Source organism: Zootoca vivipara, chromosome 3 (assembly GCF_963506605.1).
Source record: "Zootoca vivipara chromosome 3, rZooViv1.1, whole genome shotgun sequence".
Classification (NCBI taxonomy): Eukaryota; Metazoa; Chordata; class Lepidosauria; order Squamata; family Lacertidae; genus Zootoca; species Zootoca vivipara.
The window spans coordinates 31,197-46,410 of record NC_083278.1 but is presented as its reverse complement, the minus strand read 5'-3'; the positions used below and the strand labels follow the sequence as shown (position 1 = coordinate 46,410).

Genomic DNA, 15,214 nt, shown 5'->3' with positions numbered 1-15,214 from the left:
GCAGAGGGCTGCTTTTCTACAAGGGGGCACTGTACCTGCCCACCACCCAGCTCAGACGTACGGTCCTCAAACAGATGCACGACAACCCAACGGCGGGGCATTTTGGAAGGGACAAGACCACTCACCTAGTCATGAGACACTTCTGGTGGCCAGGGGTGAGGGAAGATGTTCGAGACTATGTACGGGGCTGTGACACCTGCCAGCGGGCAAAGGTGGTCAGGGCAGCGCCACCAGGGTTGCTGGAGCCCTTAGCCACGCCACACAGGCCGTGGGAAGTGCTGTCCATGGACTTCATCACAGATCTGCCTTCTTCCCGGGGTAAGACCGCAGTGTTGGTGGTGGTGGACCTCATGTCCAAAATGTGCCACTTTATACCGTGTGCCAGGGCAGTCTCTGCAGAAGAGACAGCCAAACTGTTTGTTGATCACGTTTTCAGACTGCATGGATTACCTTTAAGGGTTATTTCGGATCGTGGCCGCCAATTTGTTTCCAGGTTCTGGCGGCGGCTCATGAACCTCCTGCAGGTGGAGGTCAGCTTGTCGACGGCTAGACACCCGCAGACCAACGGACAAGCGGAGAGGGTCAACGCCATTCTGCAGCAGTACCTGAGATGCTACGTCAGCCAGAGGCAAACGGACTGGGTGGATCGCCTGCCACTAGCAGAATTTGCCTACAACAATGCAGTGCACGTCTCCACAGGGGTGTCGCCCTTTAAGGCCAATTACGGGCGCGACCTCAGATCTTTCCCAGAGAGGGAGGGGGAGGAGGAGGAGGAGGGCCCACAGACGGAGGATTGGGCAGAGGAACTGGAGACGGTGCACCAGCAGCTCAGAGAACACTTGGAGAGGGCCAAGGAAGCGTACAAAAAGGGGGCAGATCGCCACAGGCGACTAGGGGAGGTCATCAGGGTGGGGGACAAGGTGTGGTTGTCCTCGGAGGGCCTTCCCACCAGAGGGAGGTGCAAAAAGCTGGCACCCAAAAGGCTGGGCCCCTTCACGGTCACGCAACAGGTCAACCCGGTGGCATACAGGCTGGCACTGCCAGAGGACATGAGGGTGCATCCAGTGTTTCATAGATCGCTGCTGTCGCCGTACAGGGAAAGCAGCAGGCTCCGAGACAGCGAACAAACCCCCGAGGGAGGGGGGGAGAGGGAAGGCAGGGAGCAACTCAATGAGGCCACGGCCATCCTGGATTCAAGGTGGGGGGTGGGGGGACTGGAGTACCTCATGGCATGGGAGGATGCTCCACCGTCCCAGAATGAATGGGTCCCAGCCACTCAGATACAGGAGGAATTCTTGGTGGAAGAATTTCACGCCCTCTTTCCCCACAGACCCAAGCCCTGGCACATGGAAAGGGAGGGGGAGGAGGAGGAGGCACGGGAGAGCAGCTCACCATGGCGCTGGGAAGCGGAGTTTGAGGAACCAGAGGATGAGGTATGGGTGTCACCGAGATCCACCCAGTCAGAGGAAGGAGCAGATTGGCAGAACGTTTTTACCCCCACCAGCTCTGACGCCACGGACTTTTTGGGATTCCCGTCCGCCCAGGCGGAAGGGGGGGGCTCGCAGGACTGGGGGGAGGTATTCACACCAACGGGCTCGGAGAGCACTGAGTTCTTAGGCTTCCAGTCGTCACCGACACATGGGGGGGGCCTGGGGAGGGGTGAAGGAGAGCTTGGGAGGGGGGTGGATGTGAGGGACAGGGGATATCGCGAAGTCCCTCCCCTCCTGAGTTCAAGCCCGTCCCCGAGCAAAGGGGAAAGCAGGGAGAGTTCCGATTCCAGTGGGGAAGCAGGAAGTCGTGTCCGAGGCTCAGGCAAGGTAGAGGAGCCAGGGTCCCAGGTGGGACAGGAAGGGGCAAGCAAGGGGGGAAGACCCATCCCCCCAACTCCAGAATTACGCAGGAAGAGGAGGGGCAAGAGGATGGGTCTGCCAAAGCTTTTGTGTTGGAGAAAGACGCGCCAAAAGCCATTAGGAGGTTCTGAAACCGACTGACCACATCACTCCGTGTAAATAGCAATGACTTGAGCACTGTAAATACGCAGCACCAATAAAAGAATAAAATGCAGAGCTGCGTGGCGTCGTTACTCTGAAGTAGTCCACTCCGGCCACCGTGACAGAAAATTTCGTCTTACAGGGCATTCGTTAAGCGAGGCACCACTGTACTTTAAAACAAATCTCTGAGGCATGGTGAGCTGCACTCAAGGGTACTAAAGGAGCTTGCAGGTGTCTCAGAGTCAGAGCCTCTGTCTATAATTATAATCTTTGAGAATTCCTGGAGAACAGGTTAGGTCCCTGCAGACTGAGGGAGGGCTAATTCGTTTCCATCTTTAAAAGTGGGTAGTTACCCAGGCAACTACCAACTGGTCAGTTTGATGTTGATACCAGGAAACATAGAAGCAAACTCCTAGGGGCCAAGGTCCCTTTGGCCCTGCCAATAAAATATATCAAGGGGCTGCCCCCCCAAGGTAATGGGCATTTCCATTCAAATGCTGTGTGTGTGTGCTATGTCATGTCATGTGATTAATTGCATCATTTCTAGGTTTCCCTTGTTTGATGCAAGAAATGACCCTTTCATTCTGAGAATGACGTCCAATCTTCTCTTCCATTGGATAAAGTTACTCTCTGTGCATCTAAGCAGTATGAACAGCAATGAGATTGTGGATATCCATTGTAAAAGGGGGGGGGGAACCCCAAAAGAATCTAAAATTATGTCAGGAACAATGCAAAAAATAAGAGATTGTTCTCAAAACTCTACAATGTGGGGAGAAACCTCAGAATAACAAAAGAACAAAAAACCAAAATAGAACCTGGCGTCTCATGACTGAGTGAAACCATGGAGAAGGGCAATCTTTCTCTGTTTTTAAAACCAAGTTTTAAAGAATAATTTAAAATGCTGAAATCTCTACTAAAGTATTCCTCACTGGACTCTTAACAAATATATTCCTCCCTTGGCCCACTAGAATTCCTGGGTACCGAGTACTCTTTGATGAGAGAACTCCAGCAGACATTTAAAATCACAAAATATGCAGCAAAGTAAAGTATGGAAATTTAGGCTGGTAGACCTTTAAAATATATCCTTGTGAATTCCAAAACTCCCTTCTTCCCTCTGCATAAGAAAAGACCACAAGTTTGGTAAGTTAAAAACTGGTTTACTTACAAAGGTCAGGTTCATGTGCTTTTCCATACATCAGTCAGAAAAGACACAGGCAGTAAAACCTGGCTAAGTTTCAAAGTGGTGAACGTTTCTGAATTATTGGTATAGGAACTCAAGAATGGCTTGCAAGCAACCAGCTCCGACTTCTTTTACATACTGAGCTTCTCAGGCAGACTGAGGTACAACAACAGGCTTGATTAACTTCCAAGGTGAGGGGAAGTCACCTAACTATACCTGGCAGGAAAGCTTACTCTATGGTTTTAACCCATTCATGCATTAGCACGCTGGTTATATGAGGCTGGTTATCTCACACAAATAAGTCCCAAGACACAAAATAAATCAGTACCTGCTCTAATACTGTGGTATCCACATGTCAACAGCTGAGCCTCCTGCCACCAGATACAGAACATCATGTGCTTAAAACGGTTGTAATCTGCCCTGGGACCTTATGAGTCAAGAGCAACTCTTACTAAAATATATCATCAACAGCTAAACCACAATGTTGCACAAGCCAAGAGGAAGTGTATAACACAAGTTTGTCTATGGAGCAAATAATTCTAGAGATGACTGGCAGAAGAGGCCCATGCTACATAGTGCAGAAAATTGCACACACACACCAAAATATTTGTGCAGTATTTCCCCAAGAACATCTCCCTAAATTGCTGTATATTAATTAACTAAACTAGTTACACACACATCCTGAATAGCAGAATATTTGTAAAGAAGCAGTTCAGGAGGTTCTGAGACTATCCCAAAAATCTCTCGCTAGTTCAATAATTACACAAGAGGGTTTCATAACAGTCATCTGGGTCCCTTCCAACTCTCCAGTTCTTTTATTCTGTTCTAAACCTGACCGTTGGACCTCCCAAGAATTCAAAAGCGGTTGAACCTGCTGAACGATGTTTTCAATTCAGGAAGAAAACAACTCCACCCAAGTATGTATAAAGGGAAAGCTAAATCATCAAGCGTAGATTGCAATAATGTCGGGGGGGGGGAGTGAAGGCATTCCATTGAATGAAATGATTCACTAGAGACAGTTCCTAGTATGATAAATTTGCTGCTCATTTCAGGCGGCAGACATTGTCCTTGACCAAACTATGTTGTGACTTTCACAGTAATCGCTTCAGAAATTTGCTTACTGAAAAGAAATGGATTGGACTGCACAGATTCCAACATTGTTCCTGCTCATCCTTACGATTATATTCATTTTGAAATGGGGCAGTTTCTGGAATAGGAGCTCCAAAAATCTCCCACCAGGACCTACACCTTTACCACTTATCGGGAATCTCCACATGGTGGATCTGAAGAGACCTTACAGAACAATGTTAAAGGTAACGTTTCCTGTTCTTTCTGTGGATGTTTTTAGGCCAGGTAGATGTCAGTGTTCCATCTCATATCGGCATATATGCAAAAATGACAAAACTCTGTCAAGTATTGCTTATTCCTTTTTTTCTTCCTTTTTGTGTGTGATTGCTGAAACAAAAACAAAAAAATCCTTCCAGTAGCACCTTAGAGACCAACTAAGTTTGTCATTGGTATGAGCTTTCGTGTGCATGCACACTTCTTCAGATACACTGAAACAGAAGGGTCACCAGACCCTTATATATAGTGAGAGGGTGGGGAGGGGTATTACTCAGAAGTGTGGTGGGAATGGGTGATTGACTGATAGGTGTGGAAACCCATTGATGACTGTTAATAACTGCAATTGGTCTTACAGGAAAAAGCAAGGGGTGAGAATGGCTAATGATAGCTTTATCATGTATAATGAGATAAGAATTGTGATTGCTGTTATGGTTTAGGCTGATAGCTGATCTGTGCAGTGGAGGGACCGGGTCACTGGAGGAGAGGAATAGGAATGCTATAACCAGCCTGGGACATGGGTGGTGCTGTGGTCTAAACCACAGAGCCTAGGGTTTGCCAATCAGAAGGTTGGTGGTTCAAATCCCCACAACGGGGTCAGCTCCCGTTGCTCGGGCCCTGCTCCTGCCAACCTAGCAGTTCGAAAGCACGTCAAAGTGCAAGTAGAGAAATAGGTACCGCTCTGGCAGGAACGTAAATGGCGTTTCCATGCGCTGCTCTGTTTCGCCAGAAGCGGCTTAGTCATGCTAGCCACATGACCCGGAAAAACTGTCTGTGGACAAATGCCGGCTCCTTTGGCCAGTAAGGCGAGATGAGCGCCGCAACCCCAGAGTCATCCGCAACTGGACTTAACAAACAGGGGTCCCTTTACCTTTACCTTAACCAGCCTTATCTGCAAAAATTGGCTGCAAAATTATCAAACTTTTCAATGTGAAGCCAGCACTTCTAAATACACTCCTAAAATCCCCTCAAGTTTTCACAATCCTCTTACGTGAAACAAAACAAAGCATTTACCAGTATATTTAGCAGTATAAGTGTGCCCATGTCTGAAATTATGTTCTAATTGAGAATGTTCATCTCTTCACAACACCCACATTTTCCAGGATTCTTTGGGCAGGTGAATTTTTTTTGCATTAGATTAAATCTAGATTAAGTTTCCAGGGTAATTTTAGCTAAAGGCAATATTGGAAAGCACTGGCTCTCCATGGGTGAAACAGAGGAGCCTAATTATGAGCAGCCAGAACTGATAGTTCACTTGGTTGAGCATGAGACTTTTAATCACAGGGTTGTGTGTTCGATCTCACGTTGAGCAAAAAGATTCCTGCATTTCAGGGGGTTGGACTAGATGATCCTTGTGGTCCCTTCCAACTCTACAATTCTATGATTCTAGCTTTCATTTTGTTAAGGAAGGAAAATTCACATCAGTTTTCAACTTTATCTGCTCACAGTTTCCTCCAGATAAACTAAAAGACCTGCAGAAATTGCCACCCTACTGCACTTTCTTCTTAACAATTTGATGTTACTCCTCTTCCTAAAGACACCCATGTGCTTAGACATTTAAAGTTGATAATTCAGTCACAAATATACCATGAAACCATGTAAATGAAATTTATTTCAGATCTGTGAGAGATTATGTATGTTTAGTTACCCTTTGCTTAGTCTTGGGGGATTTATCTGATGTTTCTCTCTTTTGGTCATTGAACTCCAGTTGTCAAAAGAACATGGCCCCATCTTCCACATCCAAATGGGATCCCAGAAAATAGTGGTGCTGACGGGGTATGAGACAGTCAAGGAGGCTCTGGTGAATCAGGCGGACGCATTTGCAGAGAGACCCATCATCCCAATTTTTGAGGATTTTGCAAGGGGCTTTGGTGAGGCCTTTCCTTCTGTTTGTGGAATTTAGTTATCATAGCAATATAGAATCTGTGCCAAAAAATTCATAAAACTGATTACAGTCGTACCTCGGGTTGCGAACACCTCGGGTTATGAACAACTCGGGTTACGAACTGCGCAAACCCGGAAGTATTTTCTCTGCGTGCGCAGAAGCGGCGCGCGTTATTTGCGCATGCGCAAAGCGCGGAAATAGCAAAAATAGCAAATGGCGGTTCGGGTTACGAACTTTTCGGGTTACGAACTGCGACCCGCAACGGATCGCGTTCATAACCCGAGGTACCACTGTATTAGTTTAAATTATAGCTTTGAGGCCAGCCTGCCAATTTTTCAATTGACCAGTGTAGCTGCAGCCATTTGAGGGATAATGTCAAATGTCTTCGTCACTGCCAGCAAAAGCGTAGTGTTGAGGGAATAGGAGAATCTGGTCATAAGATAATGTACGATTACATCTGAAGAGCCGTAAACTGGAGAACCCCCTGTCCAATTGTGTTCTGAGGGTACAACCCATAGGGATATTGCTGAAGTTCTGGAGAGTGTGTGTCTTATCAGAGACCGGATGAGGGACCAGCTGAGAGCGATGGTCAGTTCCACAGAAGAAGGGTCCGAGAAGCCAAAACATATTATCGTGACCATGGTAACTTGAAACTTGATCTCTTCTCTTTAGGTGTTCTTTTTTCACATGGTGAAAACTGGAAAGTGATGCGGCGGTTTGCACTAAGCACATTACGGGACTATGGCATGGGGAAAAGGTCCATAGAGGACAGAATTGTGGAAGAATGCAGTGTCCTGATTAAGAAATTTGAATCTTACCAAGGTGGGTTACAGAATATTGTGTTATATACATATTGCTAACTCTCAGAACTATAGTAACCAGGATTCCTGGTGAAGGAGTAACCAATCTGCAGTGTTCAGGTCAGTGTGAGATAATGCTGGCCTCTGTCCCTCTTTCCTTCCCTCCCTCCTCAGGTGTCCTCTCGCATCTCTCCCTCCCAAAGGCTTGCACAGCTGTTTGTTGCAGCAGCCCTGGCTACAAGCTCCCCAGGTGAATGGTGCCTTTGGGGCTGGCCAGGGGGTGCTGGTTGCCAGGAGCTGAGGTGGTTCAGCCAGTCCACCAGCCCTTGATGTTGGGAATGGACAGACCAGTGGGAGGCTGGGCAGGCAGGCACCACACTGACCTTTCTTGTGCTTGCTGTGTGCAAGGCCATGTCTGGGAGCTGAGTGTACAGTGCCAAAGGGGAGCCTTTGTGCCATGCAGGCCTGGTGGCACCCATTGCTGCCACTGCTGCCTCCCAAGATAAGTAAGGTGCTGGCTTCATGCTCACCTTCGTCCAGTCTCCGTCAGGCCGCTAAGGCTGGGGCATCCTCTTCCTAGGCCCTTGTGGGGCAGCCTGAGGAGGCAGCTCTCTTGGGGGCAGGGGGTGGCTCAGAGACCAGGGGTGGCTGTGGCTGCTCCCTAGAGGACTCCCAAGGAGAGGGGAGAGGAGAAGAGGCTGAGGGAACACTTCGTAACGGAGGGTGTTTGAAAAAGGGTGAGAGGCAGCTGGATCTGCCAAGGGGTGACATAACTGGCTCCTGAGGTTTGGAGTACATTTGCCCCACAGGGGAACCACAGGAAGATTGTAGCTGGACAAGGGAGTCATGGACTCAAAAAGCTTGGAGACTTCTGGGTAGGTATATACAGTACTGCAATAGCACCCATGGCTCTTTTCAGCATTTCTTAACTCAGATATCTCCAAGTACACCGGAACTTAGGATTAGTTTCTAAGATAAATGCACTCTATACATAGGTAGGCTGACGCTGGGAACTTAAGGTAGTGAAGAGCAATTATACTTGGTATTTTATCTGAACATTGTTTAATATTTATGTATAGGACAACCGTTTGAAACCACCACAATTATGAATGCCGCTGTTGCCAATATCATAGTGTCCATCCTACTAAACAAGCGATTTGAATACGAAGATTCCACATTTAGAAAACTTCTGAAGTTGGTCAATGAAAATGTCCGGCTTTTTGGAAGCCCCTCGGTCATGGTAATCTAAGCTTGTCAAATGGGAAAATAAATAAAGAAGGGCCCCAAACAAATTTATTTTTAAAAAAGCAAATGTAAAATTTCAAGACAATGTTCACCCCATTTATTATTTTCATTCATATAATTGGGTATTCTGCTTAAAATATAATAGTTAGATAACATAAAACATAATTGACTTTTTGTATAGTGATGCATGATCGGATGAAATTATATATAGTTGAAATATTTGCTTTTGTAATTTCATCTTTTTTAATAGTTTTAAAAAAAAATGAACAGGGCCCCATAACTATCATTTGGGGACTCTACTTTCTACATCCTTCTATTGGGAGAATGTCTGTCTATTCCTATGCCCCACTTCCTGACCTACTAGAGGACCCCTCCCCCTTATTCCAATGCCTGCTTTTCTTACTCAGGAGCCTTTGTTGTGCAAGCTTTTTTGAAAGTCTAAGTCAGGTGTGGGGAACCTTTGAACGTCCAGCAAGAATGGTTAATGGCCAGGGATAATACAAGCAACATTGGGGTAGGGCTAAAAATGCCCCACTGCCAAGAACCGATGCTAACATGAGGTGAGGTGAAGCAATTTGCCTCAGGTGGCAAATCCAACCGCTTCCCTGTCCCTGCCGTTGCCCTACTGCCAGCCACGTCTCAGTTTTGCCCATGCCAACATGGCTGCTGTTACAGTGCCCTCACCGCTAATATGACACAATTTGCTGCTGTATTGTGGCAACACTGTGGATGACACCATGGGTGCAGCGGCAGTGGTGAGGCTGGCTGCAACAATGGTTGGGGCAGGAGGGGGCCTGGATCTGTGGGGGGACAGCGTCAGGGGGGCATTTTGCCGTCCGTGGCTACTACTGGTTGACCTCTGTCCAGGGGCTTATCCAGATCTGAGCAAACTGCTAATCCACAAGTACAATGGGGCTTGATAACTACAACAGCACATAGGAAAATGGCCCTCCAGCCAGCTCTATTGCAGCCTTGGCCTCTAAGGGATATTTACTCAACGTTGCTCCGACCCGAATACATTATTGTTCTCTGTCATTGTGTATTCCTCTGTGGAAGATGAGCAAACATATTTGGGGTACCACCTGAGAATTGAGCACTGGGCTTTTCTCTTTGTCGTATTTTATTCTTACAGCTGTATAACATATTTCCTGCTCTTGGCTCACTTTTGGGAGCTCGTAAGACTATCCTTCACAACAGGGATGAGATGCATGCATTCATAAATGCCACCTTCATACAACACCTCAAAGATCTGGATGAAAACGACCAAAGGAGCTTTATTGATTCATTTCTTCTGAGGCAGCAAGAGGTAATGGAGTCTTTAAGCCCACCAAGAATATAATTTGATATTTTGAAAATATCCATGTGAGCTGATGTCTAATATACTCTGCACATTTATTTTTTATTTTTTGCTTTCTAAAGCTTTGGCTAATATCCGGAGTCTGTGACCTGATTGCTTGCAGGGCTGTTTTCCAGTGGGACGGCCACTTCTCTCAAAAGAAAAGGAAAGAACAACATTTGAGATACAGTGGTTCAGTTGGTTGGAACACATTGCTGCGTACGCCAAGGTTGCAGATTCGATCCCTGTACGGGACAGCTGCAGTCCTACATTGAGATGGTTGGAATAGATGATCCTCAGGGTCCCTTCCAACTCTATGATTCCTTGATTCCATGACTAGTCCAGCATGTCATGTTTCCCTCCCCACACCCCCGGTATTTCTTTTATACTACGCTCCTTTCTTCTGCCTGTGACATGCTTTCATGGATAAAAGAGATTTTAGTGTGCTGGGCGTGTATTGTTTTTCTACTCTTTCCATTCCAGTGAGTTCCCTCCCAGCCCTTGGTTGGCTACTTGGATATCTGCGCATGGAATTTGCTCATTCACCTGGTTATAGCCAGTTCTTTCTTTTTACACCCCAGGAGAAGGACAAGCCAAACGGATATTTCCACAATGAAAACCTAAAATCCGTTGTGGGTAACTTATTTGCTGCTGGCATGGAGACCACTTCTACCACGCTGCGCTGGGGACTGTTACTAATGATAAAATATCCTGAAATTCAGAGTGAGTTCTTGTCATTGGGTTGGCTCCCATTACTCTAGCTAGCATACAGTATCTTGATTCCAGTTGTACATAACTCTCTGGGGAGCCGGGGAGCTGGGCAGTGAGCCCCACAAATTTCAATGAGGGGGGCGACCCCCCTCAATATTCCACAACTGGGTGGGCCTTGTTGGGTCTAGTTTCACTGTGTGACATCACACATGTCAGCCGCCCCCCCCATGTGAGTATGCAAATTGTGAGTTTCTACTAAAATTCTCAGGTGAATAGCATCTTCCACAACTTTGCAATATGTTGTGAGATTGTGCTCATAGATCAGGCAGTCCCATTGCATAATTAGCTGTCAGTTACTCCAGGAAATCTGAAGATATGAGTTGATGGCAAACATATGCTTTTGAGTTTGCCATTGGGGGGGGGAGCCACCAATGAGTTTATTTTAACAAAAAAAAATCCTCCGCTGCCCCCAGATAAGGTCCAAGAAGAAATTGCAAAGGTTCTTGGATCTTCTCAACCAAGGATTGAGCACCGAACGAAAATGCCATATGTTGATGCAGTGATCCATGAGATCCAGAGATTTGCTGACATTATCCCAACCAACCTTCCCCATGCAACCACTGTGGATGTTACCCTCAAAGGCTACTTCATTCCAAAGGTAATCACTTTGATTAAACTGCATTGTTTGTTCAGCTGACTGCAATTGATTTCTTCATTAATTAGAACATTACACTTTAGGCTAACCCTGTCAACTTAGCAGTTCGAAAGCACGTCAAAGTGCAAGTAGATAAATAGGTACCACTACAGCGGGAAGGTAAACAGCATTTTCGTGTGCTGCTCTGGTTCGCCAGAAGCGGCTTTGTCATGCTGGCCACAAGACCTGGAAGCTGTACGCCGGCTCCCTCGGCCAATAATGTGAGATGAGCGCGCAACCCCAGAGTCAGTCACGACTGGACCTAATGGTTACCTTTACCTAGGAGCAGGCCCCACTGACCTCCTTGTAAAGTAGGGGGCCATTGCCCCCCTTGGGGCCCCAGTCTTACCTTCCAAGTCCCAGACTGCAGAATCCGGGACCGGCAGCCGTGTGACACCAGAAGTTTTGCTGATGTAACTTCCGGTGTCGTTTTGCCCTTCTATGGGCACAAAAAATGGCCGCTGCCGGCTTCGAAAGTTGCTTGTATGCATGTCAGGAAGTGCGATGACACAACTTCCGGTGTCGCTCCGCCCATCTGTGGGCACCAAAAATGGTCGCCGCCAACACCGGAAGTCGCGTCTATGCACTTCCGGACATGCGTGGATGCGACTTTTGAAGCTGGCGGTGGCCATTTTTGGTGCCCATAGAAGGGCAAATCAGAAAGAAAAAAATGGCCACCGGCAGGAGAAAATAACGGAGAAAAACGGGAGACAAAGTGATACGGGGGACCACCGGGAAAAGGTAAGTAAAAACGGGGGTTTCCCTGGGAAAACGGGGTACTTGGCAGCTATGGCCCCAGTTGGTGCCCCAGTTTCCTAGTCTGGGCCTACTTGCTTCTGCCTTCCTTGCTGCATACAGGTCTTTATTGAGTCATCCCAGAAAAGTTGAGCAAGAAGCTCAGTCAACAATTCTCTCAGCCCAATGATGACTGTTTAAGGAGCTAATGGTATATAATCTCAGGATTATATTCCGAATCATTTCTTGCTTTTTAAAAGAAAAAAATACATTGAGGACTATACCATATCAAATTGCTTGATGGGCCATATCCATTTTTTAAATAACTCTTGCTTTTCCTATTCAGGGGACTCATATCTTGCCACTACTGACCTCCGTGCTGCATGATGAATCTCAGTGGGAAAAACCATACCAATTTTATCCTGAGCACTTTCTTGACTCGGAAGGAAAGTTCATGAAGAGAGATGCATTCCTGCCTTTCTCTGCAGGTAACGTATTTTGTGTCTATTTATACATATCCAATGAACAGGCCATCCTAAGTATATTAACATAAAATAAAACTTGGACAGAGGACCCAGTCCCAAACTTTGGAGTCCTTATATCTGTCATTTAGAACTGCAATAAGATACACAACAATATTCGTTTTCAGTAGGGCAACTTCTGGACCACTGGCCAAATGGGACTCTTCAAGGCTCTCTAACCCCCCTCAGAACTTCCCCCAGGCTGTGGCTTTCAGTGGACCTGCTCTGTGTTCCCCTTGTGTGCTTTTGCCTGGCTGGAATGTGCCATTGATCTAGGATAATGGCACCTGCTTGCTGTGGTGGAGAATGCATACAGGCTGTTTAGAGGATTAGGGTACAGAAAACTCTCAGACCATAGGCTGAAAAACATCCACTCACCTTGGTTTTCAGCCCTGTAGAATGCTTCTTGCTGGTAGTTCATCTTTTGCATTCCTCAGATGAAAATCTGGACATTTTTCACACCCACCCAACTCACCCTCCTAGGGTAATGCCACCCCTACACCAATGGGACTCAGCACACATACCCTTCACTGTCCTGAGAAAACCCCTTAGCCCCAATTTGATTTTATTCTTTTAGTAGATTTACAAAAGGGACACAGGTGGTGCTGTGGGTTAAACCACAGAGTCTAGGGCTTGCTGATCAGAAGGTCGGTGGTTCGAATCCCTGCAACGGGGTGAGCTCCCGTTGTTCGGTCCCAGCTCCTGCCCACCTAGCAGTTCGAAAGCACGTCAAAGTGCAAGTAGATAAATAGGTACCGCTCCGGCGGGAAGGTAAACGGCGTTTCTGTGCGCTGCTCTGGTTCGCCAGAAGCAGCTTTGTCATGCTGGCCACATGACCCGGAAGCTGTCTGCGGACAAACGCTGGCTCCCTCGGCCTATAGAGCGAGATGAGCGCCGCAACCCCAGAGTCGGACGCGACTGGACCTGATGGTCAGGGGCCCCTTTACCTTTACCTAGATTTACAAAAGGAAGAACACACACTTTTAGAAAGAGACAAGATTAGACATGGATGCACAAACATTTTAAAAAAAATAAATCCGGACTCCTTGTGCTCTGTTCCGCTCCCCATTTCGTCCCACTCAGGGCTGCTCTGCCTGCTGCCTCCCCCTCTGAGCCACTGCATCATTACGCTAGGCCTCGACAGCCACATCCTCTCCTCCAGCAGCTGCTGTGGAGGGGCAAGTGCTGGCTCATCCTTCTCCCCAAGCTCAGGAGCAGAGCCCCTGGCAAAATAGGGAAATGGGACATTCTGGCATCAAATCAGAAGCCAGGACGGCTTTCGTAATTGTGGGGATACCAGTGGAGAAGTGGGACACTTGGAGAGCATGCATTTGTTCAAGATGAGTATTCATTCTTGTTGCATTTTAGAATGGTATCATTATGAAATTTTAAACAGTAAGTGGTTTGATGCATTCCATTATAGATAAACCAATAAAATGTTATTAAGTAAGCAATAAAGCCAGTTTCAATCCTGCTTGGGCTTCCTTACAGGTCGGAGAGCATGTTTAGGTGAGACTCTTGCCAAAATGGAGCTCTTCCTCTTCTTCACAAGCCTCCTGCAGAGATTCACATTCCGGCTCCCTCCTGGAACATCTGAAGATGACCTGGATTTTACCCCTGCTGTTGGGTTCACAACACCACCCATGCCGCACCAACTCTGTGCTCTGCCACGTTCATAAGACGCAAAGTTCATGGCTTGGTAAGCCTCCCTGTGTGATCAATGCAAACCTTTTTTAAACACCCTTATTAACCATGGACATTTTGGTTCAGTAGACTTCCAGTCGGATTGGCCCATGATGTGTCACAAAACCTAAGTGTTACCCACTATGTTCTGCTCAATGTTTGTAGTAAATATGATTATGTGTTAATTGTAGTGCTTTATTTCAGCCTAGGAATTTAATTTTGAAAGTTCTTTGATTCTGTTCAGGGGAAAAATTACCTACTATAATCTGTATATTTTGTGCCAAGACACTTCATTCCTTGTGTATTTTACTGCTTCATCATGTGGTTCTAAGTGAAGGGCACTTTTAAAAACAAAGATTTAAGTGATGGCTGGTCAAAAAGGGGTAGTCAAATGCAGGTGCTTCTCCCCACTCTGATCAAGAGGCTCAGATTTTAACTGAGGGCCACAGGTATAGCAAGTCTACAGGTAACAAAATGTCTTTCCATGTGAAAAGAGCAATGATAAATTCCACTGGTTTTAAAATTCACATCAGGAATCTGATTAAGAACATTGTCCCCAGATTTATCTATATTCTGAGAGGCCTTCCAGTTTTTATATCCAGATCATATTTCCAAAAGTGGATAATTTTACATACATACATAGCGCCTTGCATTAGGATCAAGATGTTTGAAAGTTCAAACAACTCTTGAAACAATTAAGTCAGGTAGAAAGATATGGAATATATTAGCCAATAAAAATAAATTTCCTTCATTTTCAGATGCAAAACTTACTCTATGGAGAAATTCTACTTTAAATATTGGGGGTGGGGTGGGGTGGGGGTGAAAAACTGGATGGGCGAAACCACTATTTTGCTTTCTTTGAATAAGCTCTGATCAAGAGGCTCAGATTTTAACTGAGGGCCACAGGTATAGCAAGTCTACAGGTAACAAAATAGATTGTCTTTCCATGTGAAAAGAGCAATGATAAATTCCACTGGTTTTAAAAAACTACATCAGGAATCTTATTAAGAACATTAAAAACTTACTCTGTGGAGAAATCCTATTTTAAAAATTGGGTGGGGGAGTATGGAAAAACTGGATTGGAGATGCTGT

At 46.3% G+C, this 15,214-nt stretch overlaps 1 protein-coding gene across 1 annotated transcript; it reads left to right on the top strand.

Annotated features, from left to right (window-relative positions):
* The first annotated feature begins 3,941 nt into the window (after window positions 1-3,941).
* On the top strand, window positions 3,942-14,923 carry LOC118082621 (cytochrome P450 2K6). Its single transcript, XM_060272295.1, has 10 exons — window positions 3,942-4,088; window positions 4,269-4,484; window positions 6,221-6,383; window positions 7,070-7,219; window positions 8,277-8,437; window positions 9,575-9,748; window positions 10,360-10,501; window positions 10,963-11,147; window positions 12,265-12,406; window positions 13,931-14,923. Exons 2-10 carry the CDS (start codon window positions 4,302-4,304, stop codon window positions 14,116-14,118), a joined length of 1,488 nt encoding a protein of 495 aa, XP_060128278.1. The 5' UTR covers window positions 3,942-4,088; window positions 4,269-4,301; the 3' UTR covers window positions 14,119-14,923.
* Window positions 14,924-15,214: the final 291 nt, after the last annotated feature.